Here is a 15,195-nt window from a genome sequence, read left to right as displayed (position 1 = left end):
CATCCTGTATTCTACAATGTCATCATACACAAAGAACATGAGTCATAGAAGTCGTTTAGATGGCGATCTATCAACTCGAAAGGAAATGAAAAGTGTGTTATGAAATATAAAACAAAGAGTCCCATTATGTTCCTGAGAAATAAAACATAGTAACGGCAATACCTGACCAGTTCATCACTGTTGGTCCTGATAAGTTGAATACAAGTCAAACTTTGATATTAGCTAGAAATGTTTGTTTTACAAATATTCTATCAAATTTATGGGCTATCCAGATTCCAGACTCCTACCTATACACGAAATACTAAATAGTTCATATATTTTGAACAATATACTTTAAACCATCAAGAAATCACAAAAGGATCATAAAAGTACACAAACAATTCTGCAAAGAACGCCCGAAAGACATAAGCCGACCAAGAACAAACTCAGCCTTAACAGTCATCACTCAGAGGAAGCGAGAGCAGACTGCAGCACATCTTCAAGATACTTCTCAGCAGCAGCATACTGCCTCTTCTTATCCTCAATTGCCAATGCAGCCAGAGCCTTGTCCTGAATGAAATCAGAGTCTCAAAATCAATCTATAAATAATAGCTAAAATTATGCAGGGAGAAAAACTATAACTAGAGGGAAAAGGAAATTACAGGAGGCAAGTCTTGGTAACTTCTCAATGTCTCAAGGATTGGTTTTGTTTTCTTCTCCAAATCCTTCCTGTGCTCAGCCATTTCCACCAACACACCATGACTAATATCTGGGCTATAGCCCACACGATTGAGCATTGCCTGGTAAAATTATGTTAGACTTGGAACTGAAGTTCACAACTCATTCTTTTCACGGGCTTGGTATATACTAGTATAGATATCTTGAGAACACAAGACACTGATAAGAAGAACATCGAAAGATTTGAAACACATTTGAAAGAGACCTAATATTACCATACCTTGTAATTAGAATACTGTTGCAGATACTGTCTCTCTTTTGATTCCATTATAGCCAAGTTCGTCTTCCAGTGTTCCATTTGAGCTTCACAAGGAGGTACATCATCTTCTAACTGTGTGAGCGTTCTGAAATGAAATGGTATATTTAGAAATAGGAGAAACAAAGTTTAACATGTGAATCAGGAAAAAAAAAACTTGCAGATCCACCTTTTCAGGTACGTCAATCGTGCAATTGCCTTCCGAGTATAGTCAAGAAGTTCTTTGGACTCCTGTTCGACTTTAGCCCTCTTCTCTTCAACTGCTGTTTTTCTCAGAGATTGATCTGCCATTGCTACAAGAAAACTAAAGCATTTCTCCTTCTAAGTTGGTGGCTCCTTGTGATATTCTGAGTAAACTTAAGGTTGAATACCCACCTACTTAATTCAGTATCCCTAATATTCAACAGATTAGCGACACTGGAAAGAACTTGGGAAGATGATACCACATTTGACGGTAAACTCTCTTGCACCAATCCAACATGTTCTAGTATCTCTCGTATCCTAGCAGCTGGAGTAATATAAGGTGAACAAGACATAACCCAAAAACAATGAGGTTCATACACAACACTATACCAAACATAATGAAGTTAACAGCAATTTATTATTTTCACATTGAACAACAAGTTGCAGATATGGCAATCCATATAATTATTAAAAACACACAAACAAGCAAAGGCATGTAGCAGACAGAAATAAAGGTTAGACCTTGTGAATGATATTCTGCAGCTTTCTGACGAAAATCATTTGCAACAATGGTGGCAGCCTGAGTCTTGGCCTGAGAGAGGGTAGCAATATTGTGCAAGTGAGCAATGCTCCGAGGAGTGTACTCAAAATCAGGTATGTCTTTTCCAACTGCGTCGAATTGAGAAACGAGCCATGCTTTCACTTCTGCAATCCGATTAGCATCAAAGCCAGTGCTGCCACTGCTTTTAGATGGGTCGGATGATGCCACTGACAGCGAAGGAGAAGGAGGATCAGATCCGGCACCAATTTCACTCATCTTCTTGGTCTTCCCTCGCTCTAAATTAGAACTTCAGTCGGAACCTACATCCACAAAACCAAATCAATTAAAGAACAGATAAAGAAAATCCAGTTACTCAATAATCACAATCTAGAACCGATAAATTTGGGGTTCTGTGTCAAATTTTAACTCGAGACAAGGCAATGAACATTAAATTGTAGTACTAAAAACACCAAATTTTATGCTATCCTATTATTTGATTTCCTATTTCTGTTTCCCCAAACATACAGTACCAACAACTTGAATGAACAGAAAGTAGAGAAATTCATTAAAATTAAATATTCATCAATTCAGACCTCAAATTGAACTGGAAAACCAAACAGATCGAGCATAGAACTAAAACGCAAAGAAAAGTAACTGGAAACCTAGTAATTTCCATTATAAATGGTATCTAGTATTTTCCATTATACGGAGAAGTATGGTATCGAAAGGAAATCTGTTAACAGACAACGATAAAAAGCTGAACCTTAATTTGAATAAACACACACATATATATACATAAAAGTACCTGAAAATGGAGGAGCGAGAGAGATGACGGATCGCCGGCCAGCTACGGATTTGGTTTGTCAGTTGGGGTGGAGCCGTGGAGCTTGTCAAGTGAAGCTTTTTGAATTTTATAAAAGCTTCAATTAAATTGAATTTTGCGCATTACTACTACTTTGAACTATTTCGAGTTTCGACCCTTCAATACTACGTTTTTAGCTATCTACCACTATTAAATCCCATCAATTTTTATATATTTATTATTTGGAGTATTTAGTTTTGCTTGCGCCAATATAACTACGAATTACTCCTATTAAACGCAGAAAATTGCCCTTGTATAAAATGAGTTATTTGTGTATTTCAATTTAATGTGAACTATTTTCAATCCATCATGTTGAGTTTATTATCTGTAGATATTGTTGATTACTGTTGTAAAAATTGAATCAGTGAATCAATCAACGAAATTATAAGTTCATGATTCAATCAGTCGGACTGGTTAAGCATTGATTGAACTCTTATATAACAAAATATAATCAATAATACTATATCGTAATTGCGTCTTTTAGCTCAAATTTATTAATTCGATTTATTTGAAACACATTTTAATTTAGAAAAGCATTTTTTTTCTTAAATTACCTAAAAGGTTAAGTGAACAACAAAAATAAATGCAATCTAAATTTTTCTCTTAAAGGGCTGAATTGGATACTAACTAAGTTACTAAAACAAATATTTCATATGATAATTGTATGCTAACACTAATCCTAGATTTAGGAATAATTAGAAAACAAAAAAAAATGTGGTCTGGTTTTAGTGTCACTGCATCGACGTTAACATCAATTAGCTGTCCAAGATCTCACTCTACACAACTATCGCTCGAGCCACTCTCTAGATATAGATCTATCGATCTGGGCCTCTACAAGAATGCACAAGAACTGAAATTTATCAAAAATGGCGGGATTCGTAAATACGGCGGCGTTTGATTGGAAGGCCGCCCAGATTATAACGGTTGCGCTTTTAGTGATGATTGCTTCCTTCTACACCGGCACTCTCTTCGCCAACAATTCCTCTTTCCTCCACGCACCGCAGAAGCAGCGCGACGCACAACCCGAACAGACCCCCACCGCCGCCAACGATTCCGGTTAGTGCGCCTATTCATGGCTTCGATTGCTACTGATTTTTTCTATATGGCATTTCTACAGCTGCAGATTCTTCAATTGAGCTAAATTTTGCTGATTTTGTTGTTTGGGAAAAATTAGGTCTCTGAGATTTTACAGTTTGGGGCTAAATGCTGTTAGTTGAAGCTTATAATATCTACTGGAGTACTGGAGCAAAATGATGTTAGATTTAGTTGTCTTTTATCAGTTGAAGTTGTTCATTTATGAGATTAGGATTACATCTTTATATGAAAAGGGAGTTTGTAGGATTTTAGCTGGTTAAGGAGTAGCATTTCATGTGTGAAGAACATTTATGGCATTGCTCGTTTTTGATAAAATTATGGAACTGCTCTGGTTTATGGTGAAAGCTTGAATACTTAATCCCTTGTCTATAATGGAATGAAGTAATCTATGTGCATTGAAGAGGGAAAGCTTAATGGTTCTGAGTGAATTTGTTTCTGAATAAAGCTCTTATTACTTATGGTTGCAGTAATATTTAGAAACAGAGTTAATCCTACTTATCAAACCATGCCATTGAGGATTCCAGAGACGGGGATGAATGTATGCCCGTTGAGATATAATGAATACATTCCGTGCCATGACTTTTCTTACATCAAGGAGCTGCTACCGAAGTTAGATCTTTCCAAGAAAGAGGAGCTGGAGAGGCATTGCCCTCCTGTCAATAGACGGCTGTTCTGTTTGGTTCCTCCGCCAATTGACTATAAGATACCAATAAGGTGGCCTATCAGTAGGGACTATGTTTGGCGAAGCAATGTGAATCATACACATCTTGCCAAGGTAAAGGGAGGGCAGAATTGGGTTCATCCAAAAGATAATCTTTGGTGGTTTCCAGGGGGTGGTACTCATTTTAAGCATGGAGCTTCTGAGTACATTGAGAGGTACTTTCTGCTATTTTTAATTTTATATCTTTTGATTATTATAGAATTTGGGAGCAGCTGGAACTTATGAATTGACCTTCTTGTTTACAATCCATATGAGATGATGTGAATGAATAATATTGCAGAATGAACTAAATAGTAGATCTCACAATTTATCAAATACAGGGATGAAAAGGGTATCAATAACATCAATTGTTCTTCCTTTTTTTGTTGAACCTCTATTTTAATTTTCTAGGAGTAATTAAAAGTGAAAGTTCAAGATTCGAGAATGTGTTAGATTTATTTTCCATTGGCTAGAAAAGACAGGTATTGACCTGTGAATGCTAATGGAACTAAGAATTGATTTTAAAGGTCTTTATATATTTACTTTTTGGGACAATTGAAATCTGAATTTGAATGTTGAGTTATACATTTGGGTCTGTTTAAACTGCAAATTTGTGCCTCATCCACCTACTTTAATGCACATAAAAACATATTGGTTTGATTGAAAAGTTTTGTTTGCACGGGTGATATTTCCCTTGCTCTGTTGTTGGGATGAAATCATAGATGAGAGTTTATGTGAAAATTAATACTAGGAAGGACTAGCTCTTAATTAGGTTATAAAACGAATTATTTCCTAAATTATGTGGCTCATGACGTTTGTCACAGAGAATGGAACGTTTTTTTCCGTCAATCTGTAGACACCACTCAATGTCTTGTCAGTTTGTAATGCGATTCTAACATGTAACATCCTACAGGAAGATTTATTTGAAGAGCATGTCTCCTTAGACTATCAAAAGAGAACTGTTTTGCTTATAGTACTATAATTTTTGTTCCAGCACTGAGTTAGTTGCTACTCCACTACTTTGTCAAGGATATGCTTCATAGCAAAATAGCAAGCTAAATTCAGGAAATGAAAAATCTTTGCACTAGTAAGTGTCTAAAGAATCTAAAAAGGATATGTAAAATGGTGTATTGATCCAAAAGATGAAACAATGCAGCAGATGTTTTACGTAACTTAAAACAGCTCTTATGCTCATATCCAAGAGCTTGATAATGTAGTGATATTGTGTGTCACCGGTGACGTTTGTAAATTACTTTGGTCTCTGCAGGTTAGGAAATATGACAACTAATGAGACCGGTGACCTCTCCTCTGCTGGAGTATTTCAAGTTCTAGATGTTGGTTGTGGAGTAGCAAGCTTCTCGGCCTACCTTCTCCCCCTTGATATCCAAACTATGTCCTTTGCTCCGAAAGACGGACATGAAAACCAAATCCAATTTGCTTTAGAAAGAGGAATAAATGCTATGATTTCAGCCCTATCCACAAAGCAGCTACCATATCCCAGTAACTCATTTGAGATGGTTCATTGTTCCAGATGTCGTGTTGATTGGCACGAGAATGGTTAGTCTTTTTCTATGATACCAATATAGTTTGCAATTTAGATAACTATTCATTATTTATATTTTGGATGCAGATGGCATTCTGATAAAAGAAGTGGATCGTCTATTGCGATCGAATGGATACTTTGTCTACTCAGCTCCTCCTGCATACAGAAAAGACAAAGATTTTCCATTGATTTGGGATAAGTTAACGAATCTCACTTCTGCAATGTGCTGGAAGCTTGTGGCCCGACAGGTACAGACAGCAATATGGATTAAGCCGGAAAGTAATTTGTGCCTCCAGCAAAATGCACAGCAGGGTCTTATCAGCATATGTGATTCTGCAGACAATATGAAACCGTCATTTCAAACACCATTAAGGAACTGCGTAGAAGAGCGCCACTCCCAGAAACTCCCTCCGAAGCCACAACGCCTCTCAGAGTATTCCAAGACACTCGATAACCTAGGTACAATTAGAAATAATACATCTATAGGAGTATATCTTAGAGCGATTTGTGGGAGTTTGTAATCATAGTATTATTACTTGATACATTCGTTACATGTCACAGGTATCAACAGAGATAAGTTTTTAGCAGACACAATCTACTGGCAAGATCAAGTCCGTCACTACTGGAGATTGATGGGCGTCGAGGAGGCAGAAATACGAAATGTCATGGATATGAATGCTTTCCTCGGTGGGTTTTCAGTTGCCTTGAGCACGTGGCCCGTATGGACCATGAACGTAGTTCCTGTCAGCATGAACAACACATTATCCGCTATATACGACAGGGGCTTGATAGGTGTCTTTCACGACTGGTGAGCTGTTTAACCATGTCTTTCTTCTGACTATCAACGAGCGCAACCCCAATGTTAGTTTTTTCTGGTACTGTCAACCACAGGTGCGAGCCATTCTCAACATATCCGCGTACATATGATCTGTTGCATGCCAACCGTCTCTTCTCCAACTACAGAAATCGAGGAGAAGGTTGTTCGCTTGAGGACATCATGCTGGAAATGGACCGTATGTTGCGACCACAGGTGAGTATCCGCTACTTAGATTAGATTCACACTACACAGAATCAGGTATTCGAAGGATTACATCATCCAACAAGATCAAAAATTGCTCAGTCCACCTATATATGACTTGTCGTTAAGTGAAGGTTCGCCTTTACAGGGGTTTATTATTATACGAGGTGAAGATGATACTGTCACATCGAAGATTGTTGATCTTGCTCCCAAGTTTCTCTGGGAGACGAAGATGCAATTTCTTGAAGACGACCATAAAAGAATGGAACCGGTCTTATTCTGCCGGAAGAAATTCTGGGCAATCCTCTGAATGATGAGAGATACATGTACTTACACACGAAGAGTTTGTATCATCCCTAGATCCCCAATGGGGATACCCTCTCATCCAACAACACAAGAGAAAACAAAGAATGTGAGTATGTTTCATTGCTTATGTATATTTTAGAAAAGCTGCTTTCACTCTTACAAACTGTCTTCTCCTAGACTTGTTTGCTGCTTCATTCATATCAATAGGTGTAAATTTTTGTTTCATTGTAACACTGATTCTTATCCATGGAAAGTTAAATTCTCTCTCTCTGGATAGTATGGGATGAATTGACTGCAATTTTTTTTCACATGTAGACAATTTTTTATTAACTTGAAGAGAGATATACTTATTCACTGTTCCAATTTAAAGATGATTTGACAATTGAAATGACTATCCCCACGCTTGTCGGGAGATTTGACAACTGACATGACTACCGTCCTATTTTTGTCTTTGGAAAAACAATGTTTTTATTTCATTTATAACCCAATCCTAAAATTATCAAATTTTCAGCTGTCACTTAATATTAACACAACCCACTTACAATTTTTCATCTTCAAGATTGATTCTTTGAACAATAAAAAAATTCGAAAAAGTTGTGACTGCCTCTTCTCCTGCCTTTGCAACAACGTAGCTGGAACTGCTCGATGCCCCGCCCACCCGGCCATAGCTGTGGCTGCCGAACCCCTCCCAGCCGCAATGCAGCCTCTTTGCATGACGCGTTGAAGGAAGGCTGTGTTGCAGATACTCTTAACCAAACTTATTTGATAAATTCCATACTTAAGGGACTTTTTTTGGCTTTAAAATTTGAAATTTCATGTCCCATCATTGGAGTAGATTTCAAAATTTTAGTTTTCAAAATATTTTATTTTTTATCTTTTAGTCCACCAATCTAACTTTGACGGCTCAGTCAAATATTAATAAATGTAAATAATAAAAATCCAATCATGTTAAAATAAATCCAAGCGCCAAAGTTAGTTGATGTAGAGAAGCACAGATGCTAAATTTTAAGAGTGGGAGGGCCTCTTCCTTTGATTTTAACACAAAGTGTACCCTTAAAAGTCATTAATCCTTTCTAGTAGTGAAGAAAATGGAGCATCAATTAGATATGATCTCTATTTCATGGAAAAGAGTTGCCCTACAACTTCCACTAAAAGCCCACTGATGGAGTACGTACTAAACAAGCCCAACAGCAGTAAAGCCCATCAGCCTAAGGCCCAAGAAAGAGTTCAGTTCGGCACAACCAAAGAGTATTAGTCCGGCATGACTAAGGAGTTCAGTTCGGCCCCAGCCTACAGCTCGGTAAAAGCCAACCAATCAAACTCTGCTCTCAGGTCGGCATCAAGCTCTACTCTCAGATCGGCAAAAGCTGCTCGGCAATAACTCAGCAGTTCGGTCTCAGTATTCGACCGAACTAGGAGATAGTGGACTCATGCAGGATTTCCACCTCCACTACACCCACGATCTATTTAGTGGTGTCAAGCAGTCATTAACTCATGCAGGATAGTGGACCCATGCAAGATCGCCACGATCTCCACGACATCCACTACCTAGTAAATAGCTGCATGCCACGATCTAGGTCCTTTGTATAAATAGAACCTAGATCAGATAGATAGGGTTACATTCTCTCGATCTCTAGAGATAGAATACAAAATAGCAAGTCTGTATTGTAAGCTGTAGAAAACAGATCAAGCAATACAACTCTGCCCTCTTTTCTTCCCCGTGGACGTAGATTTACCTCAGTAAATCGAACCACGTAAATTCTCTGTGTCGTGATCTGCGTTTTTCCTGCATTCACTAACATCAAATTTTCGCGGATTCATCACTGGCGCCGTCTGTGGGAAACAGAGAACCAAATTTGTGATAAAGCGAATTTTTGACCCTTTTTCCACCCAAAAAAAAAATGCATACCAGATCACATAACACCCATAATACCGTTCGTGATAACCGTGAGGAAGCTAGTCCAGCTCGCAGGTCTGAAAAACGGCCTCGGGAGACATCTACCTCCGGTTCTCACGAAGAAGGAACAAGCCACTCCAGGAGTCATCGCACCGAGTCTTCCCAGCAGCCCGATTTAAATGAAGCTGTCAAGCTGTTCTTGGCCGAGAAGCAGGAGGAGTTCTTAACCTTCCTGCAGAAGAGCCAACAGCCGGAGAAGACAACGACGGATTCTCCCTCCTCATCTAGGCATGAAAGTCACTACCGCAGTAGTGACGTGTCTTCCAGGAGAAAGAATCCTCAACCCCGACATGTTCCTGTTCTTCCTCGGTACCGGAACCACAGGAGAACTCCATCTCCTCCGTACCGAAGAGATGTCGGGTTCGCCATGTACGGAGCATTAAAGACTCCGTTCTCGGACGATATCACCCGAACTCCTTTGCCGCGGAACTACCGAACTCCGTCGATAACCTATGACGGACTCGTGGATCCTCATGATTTCTTGGGACGCTATCAATATAACATGGCGAACCAGGGTCTCAATGAGGTCCATATGTGTAAGCTGTTCCCCGAGCTGCTCATCGGGAACGCCAGAAGGTGGTTCGACAGCCTTCCTCAAGGCAGCATTAGATCCTACCGAGATCTAATGGATGCTTTCCACAGGAGGTTCTTTCAGAAAGCGGAAGCCCGGATCACTTCGGCTCAGCTGCTTTCTATTCGTCAAGGTCGCGACGAAAAAATCAGCGACTTTATGACAAGATTCCACAAGGAATGCCTGCAAGTAGACGATCTCAACGATCTGCTTGTCATCTCGGCATTCCAAAATGGAATCCTGCCTGGAGCTCTCTACAGGAAGCTCGTTGAGTGCGGTCCGCAGACAGCTCAGGAAATGTGGGACATTGTGGACCAGTACTCCCGGGCCGATGAGGCAGACCGTCGCAAACGGTCGTTAGACAGCTCATCGTCCCGAGGAGACAGAAGGAAGCCCGATCATAACGATCAGGGACATCCTCGCCGGACTCCATTTGAAAGAATTCAAAGGGCTCCGGTGCAAGACAGATTGGGACCCCGTCTCAATCCCGAGAAGCCGCCCGCTCAGTTCGTACCGCTGAACAAGTCAAGAGCGGAAATTTTCGAACTACATTCCGATATGTTCGAAAGACCAAAGCGGATGACGAAATCAGCCGCGCGGCGACCTCAGGATCAATATTGCTCCTTCCATCAAACCCACGGTCACGATACCGAGGAGTGCCGAGATTTGGCTGCAGGTATTGATGTTCTTGTGAAAACAGGAACGTTAAAAAAATACCAAAGCAAGCAGCCGAAAAAGAACAAAAGACAGAGAGGTGCGAACTGCAATCCTCAGGATCCGAAAAGGCATGAGGATCCCGAAGACGACGACGAGCCGCAATATGATGGAGTAATCCAGACTATTGATGCTCTCCCTGCCGGGAAGACTAAGTCGTCCCTAAAAGCAGAACGCAGAGGTTCCAATCAAGAGGAGCCAACACATAAAAGGCTGAAGAAAGACGAAGTGATTACATTTTCAGATGCCGATCCTGTCCCAGCCATCTCTCCTCACCAAGACGCTATTGTCATTCAAGCCGGAGTGGCAAACAAACTTGTCCACAGAGTATTTGTGGATACAGGAGCGTCAGTCAGCATTCTTTTTAAAGAATGTTTCGATAAAATGGAAGTGGATCCAGCTCGGCTCAGTCCGGCTCCACTTCCTCTGAAAAGTTTCGCCCAGGAGGACACCCGCCCTGAAGGTATTATCAGCCTTCCGATCACGGTGGGAAAAGCGCCTACAAGCTCCAATACGATGATCGAGTTCTTTGTGGTGAAAGCTCGGTCCCCGTACAACATCATCCTGGGGAGAGACTGGCTCAACACAGTTCGGGCCGTTTGCTCTACTTATCACCTCACCATCAAGATCCCCACTAAAGGTGGGATAGCGGTCATCCGAGGTGATCAAAAGAGAGCAAAAGAATGTCTGCAGGTTGCGCTTAAAAGTGCCGAGCAATCAGCTCGGCACCATCAAGCATAGCAATCACAGCAACCGGAGTCAGAGGCAAGCAAGATGACCGAAGTCACTTCAGAGCCGAACTCAATGACCGTTCAGTTATACGAAGATGATCCATCCAGAGTGGTCAAGATCGGCTTCGCAGGAACGCCTCTACTCCGGGAAAAGACCATTCAGCTCCTCAAGGAGTACAAAGATGTCTTTGCATGGTCTCCATTGGACATGACCGGAGTGCCCCCCGAGGTAATCACTCATCGGTTAAATATTGATCCTTCAATCCGGCCAGTAAAACAGAAGCAAAGACTCTTTGCGGCAGAAAGAAGCCAAGTCATCCATGACGAAGTCCGCCAATTACTAAAAGCGGATGTACTATTCGAGGTGAAATATCCTTCTTGGGTGGCTAATCCTGTGATGATCAAGAAAAAAGAAGGAGGATGGCGGATGTGCATAGATTTTACCGATCTAAACAAGCACTGTCCTAAAGATTGCTATCCCCTTCCGAATATAGATAAAAAAGTAGAAGCTTTGATCGGCTTCGAAATTTTCTGTTTTCTTGATTTATACAAAGGATATCACCAAGTGTTGATGGATGAGAGTGACGCTCCGAAAACAGCTTTCATTACCGATTTCGGCATTTTCGCTTATAAAAAGATGCCATTCGGTTTAAAGAATGCCGGAGCCACTTATCAAAGGATGGTAGACAAGCTTTTTCGGCACCTAATCGGAAAACAGGTTGAAGTGTATGTCGACGACATAGTTGTCAAAAGCAAAAGCACTTCGGAGTATGAAGACAACCTCAAATCCACTCTCAACGTGCTCCGAAAAGCCAACCTCAAACTCAACCCCCAAAAATGTACCTTTTTGGTAGATTCGGGAAAGTTTCTGGGTTGTTTGGTTTCAAAGGACGGACTCAAGGCAAACCCCTCAAAAGTTCAAGTCGTTCAGAACATGGCAATGCCGAAGTCCATACATGACGTGCAAAGGCTAACCGGATGTCTAGCCGCACTGAATCGATTCCTTTCCCAAGCAGCCGAAAAGCAACTACCGTTCTTCAAGGTGTTGAAAAAGGCACCAAAGTTCGAGTGGGGAGCCGAGCAGAAAAAGGCCTTTGACGAGCTCAAAAGTTATCTAGCCGAGCTTCCTATTCTCTCTGCTCCAACCGAAGCCGAAGTAATTTTCTTATACTTAGCGGCATCCGATCAAACCATTAGCGCGGTGCTTGTACGAGAAGAAGGCCTAAAGCAGTTTCCCATCTACTTTACAAGCCGAGCATTAAGAGGTCCAGAAACAAGGTATCAACCTCTGGAAAAAATTGCTCTGGCGTTAGTAAATGCAGCAAGGAGACTGCGGCCATACTTCTATGCTCACAAGGTATGCGTCTTAACCGATCTGCCTCTTCGGCAAGTTTTGACCAAGCCAGAAGCATCAGGCAGAATCGCCAAATGGGCCATAGAGCTGGGAGAACACTCAATCGAGTACCTACCTCGAAAAGCCATCAAGGGACAAGCCTTGGCAGATTTTCTTGCAGAGGCCAAGTTCGATCAAGCAATCCCTGTCATTGCCGAACAGAAAAATTCTGCCAATGCCGAACTAGCACAGCCCTTGGAATCCGAAGTAGAGCCGCCAGACTGCTGGAGCGGATTCGTAGATGGAGCTTCAAACAAGATGGGAAGTGGAGCTGGTATTTTACTCGTCGCTCCCGACGGACACGAGGTAACCTACTCACTTCGGTTCCTATTCCCCACTACTAATAATGAAGCCGAGTACGAAGCCCTCCTGGCCGGACTCCAGTTAGCGCAAAGTCTGCTCGTCAAATCTCTCAAAGTCCATTGTGATTCACAAGTCATAGTAAATCACATGTTGAGTACAAGTGAAGCTCGTGACGAGAGAATGAAGAAGTATTTGGACAAAGCGCAAGGCATCAGCCGAAGTTTCTCCTATTTTCGGATAATCCGCGTTCCCAGAGCGGAAAATAGCCGAGCAGATACCTTAAGTAAGTTGGCCTCAGATCCGAGCTCAAAGGCGGAAGAATTAATGCATCGAAGCATTGATGAAGCCGAGGTTCATTCAGTGTCCAGCTCGCCGAACTGGATGACGCCGATCTTGCAGTATCTGGATCAAGGACAATTGCCCGAGGATAAGAGAGAAGCTCGGAAGATCACGTGCCGAGCACTTCGGTACGAACTTCATGAAGGAGTCCTCTTTAGAAAGTCTTACCTCCAGCCGTTATTGCGGTGCGTAGGACCAGAAGAGACGGACTACATCCTCAGAGAAGTTCATGAAGGATCGTGCGGCAGCCACATCGGAGCTAGAGCTTTAGCTAAAAAAGTTCTAAGATGGGGATATTATTGGCCAACCTTGGTACAAGAAGCAGTGCAGCTCGTCAAGACATGCCCGAAGTGCCAAATCCATGCAAATATCCCAAGGATGCCGCAGACCGATCTATTCACTATGCAAAGCACTTGGCCTTTCATGCAATGGGGCATAGACATAGTGGGACCACTTCCTCAAGCTCCTCGGCAAATGAAATTCCTAATCGTTGCCGTGGACTACTTTACGAAGTGGGTGGAAGCTGAACCATTAGCTACGATAACGAGCTCGAAGGCATTGGATTTCGTCTGGAAGAACATAGTGTGCCGATTTGGCATACCCCACATCCTCATCTCGGATAACGGGACTCAGTTCACCGACAAGACGTTCAAGAATTGGTGCCAAGAGCTGAATATTCAACAGCGGTTCACTTCAGTCTCTCATCCACAAGCAAACGGACAAACGGAGGTAACAAATCGTATCCTGGTGAAAGGGTTAAAAGCTCGGTTAGAACAAGCCAAAGGACAATGGGTAGAAAATCTCCCTCAAGTCCTCATCCACAAGCAAACGGACAAACGGAGGTAACAAATCGTATCCTGGTGAAAGGGTTAAAAGCTCGGTTAGAACAAGCCAAAGGACAATGGGTAGAAAATCTCCCTCAAGTCCTATGGTCCTACCGAACTACACCCACAACCTCCAACGGTGAAACTCCGTACAGTCTGGTGTACGGCACTGAAGCCGTAATTCCGGTGGAGATCGGCGTACCCAGTCCCCGAACTCTAAATTTCTCCTCAGAAATGAATGACGACGGACTGAGAGCCGAGCTAGATCTTGCCGAAGAAAGAAGAGAATTGGCATGCATAAAAGCAGCCAAGTACAAGGAGCAAGTAGCCCGGTATTACAACCAAAGGGTGAAGAAGCTGCTATTTCAAGTGGGAGATCTCGTCTTGAGAAACAACGAAGTAAGCCGAGCAGAAAAGCTGGGCAAGCTCGAACCCACATGGGAAGGTCCGTATCGGGTGTCAGAAGTCCTCGGCAAAGGGTCTTACAAATTGGCTCACATGTCAGGAGAACAGGTACCCCGAACATGGCACATCTCCAACCTCAAAAAGTTCCATTTGTAAGAGACAGTCCGGTCAGTCAGTCTTGAGTCCTGTTCAGTCAATGTGCTTTATTTGGTTTACTTGATCTTTATTTGTCTCTGTGCGTTTTTGTGTGTTTTGTCTGTCTCTGTGCGTGTCGTCTCTTACAAATGGTACTGAGGTATCTTGTTCTTCGAAGGCTGATCCCCTTCTTAGAACATATACAAGCCAACAATTGCGAGTCAAAGCTTCTACAGAAGATACAAGACCACAATTCAGCTTAAACAAGCAGTTCGTCTGAAACGAGCTGCAACAAGCCAACGATTGTGAGTCAAAGCTTCTACAGAAGATACAAGACCACAATTCAGCTTAAATAAGCAGTTCGTCTGAAACGAGCTGCAACAAGCCAACGATTGTAAGTCAAAGCTTCTACAGAAGATACAAGAACACAATTCAGCTTAAACAAGCAGTTCGTCTGAAACGAGCTGCAATAAGCTAACGATTGTGAAGTCCAAGCTTCTAAAGAGGATACAAGACCACAATTCGGCTTAAAAATCAAGCACTTCGTCTGAAACGAACTGCAACGAAAGTCCGATTCTCGCGATAAAACTTGCCTGAATTAG

At 41.8% G+C, this 15,195-nt stretch overlaps 2 protein-coding genes across 2 annotated transcripts; one reads left to right on the top strand and one right to left on the bottom strand.

Moving 5' to 3' along the window:
• Positions 1-194: 194 nt before the first annotated feature.
• Positions 195-2,658, bottom strand: LOC121750140 (AUGMIN subunit 1-like). The gene is made up of 7 exons (XM_042144612.1): positions 2,503-2,658; positions 1,679-2,017; positions 1,349-1,481; positions 1,143-1,277; positions 938-1,061; positions 642-779; positions 195-549 (listed from the first exon to the last, which is right to left on the bottom strand). The coding sequence occupies exons 2-7, from the start codon at positions 1,971-1,973 to the stop codon at positions 442-444; spliced, it is 933 nt and encodes a 310-aa protein (XP_042000546.1). The 5' UTR covers positions 1,974-2,017; positions 2,503-2,658; the 3' UTR covers positions 195-441.
• Positions 2,659-3,300: 642 nt separating this feature from the next.
• On the top strand, positions 3,301-7,529 carry LOC121752180 (probable methyltransferase PMT7). The gene is made up of 7 exons (XM_042147110.1): positions 3,301-3,615; positions 4,122-4,530; positions 5,622-5,911; positions 5,985-6,356; positions 6,459-6,705; positions 6,789-6,927; positions 7,064-7,529. Exons 1-7 carry the CDS (start codon positions 3,426-3,428, stop codon positions 7,223-7,225), a joined length of 1,809 nt encoding a protein of 602 aa, XP_042003044.1. The 5' UTR covers positions 3,301-3,425; the 3' UTR covers positions 7,226-7,529.
• Positions 7,530-15,195: the final 7,666 nt, after the last annotated feature.

Source organism: Salvia splendens, chromosome 10 (genome assembly GCF_004379255.2).
Source record: "Salvia splendens isolate huo1 chromosome 10, SspV2, whole genome shotgun sequence".
NCBI classification, from domain to species: domain Eukaryota; kingdom Viridiplantae; phylum Streptophyta; class Magnoliopsida; order Lamiales; family Lamiaceae; genus Salvia; species Salvia splendens.
This window is presented reverse-complemented; position numbering and strand designations above follow the sequence as displayed.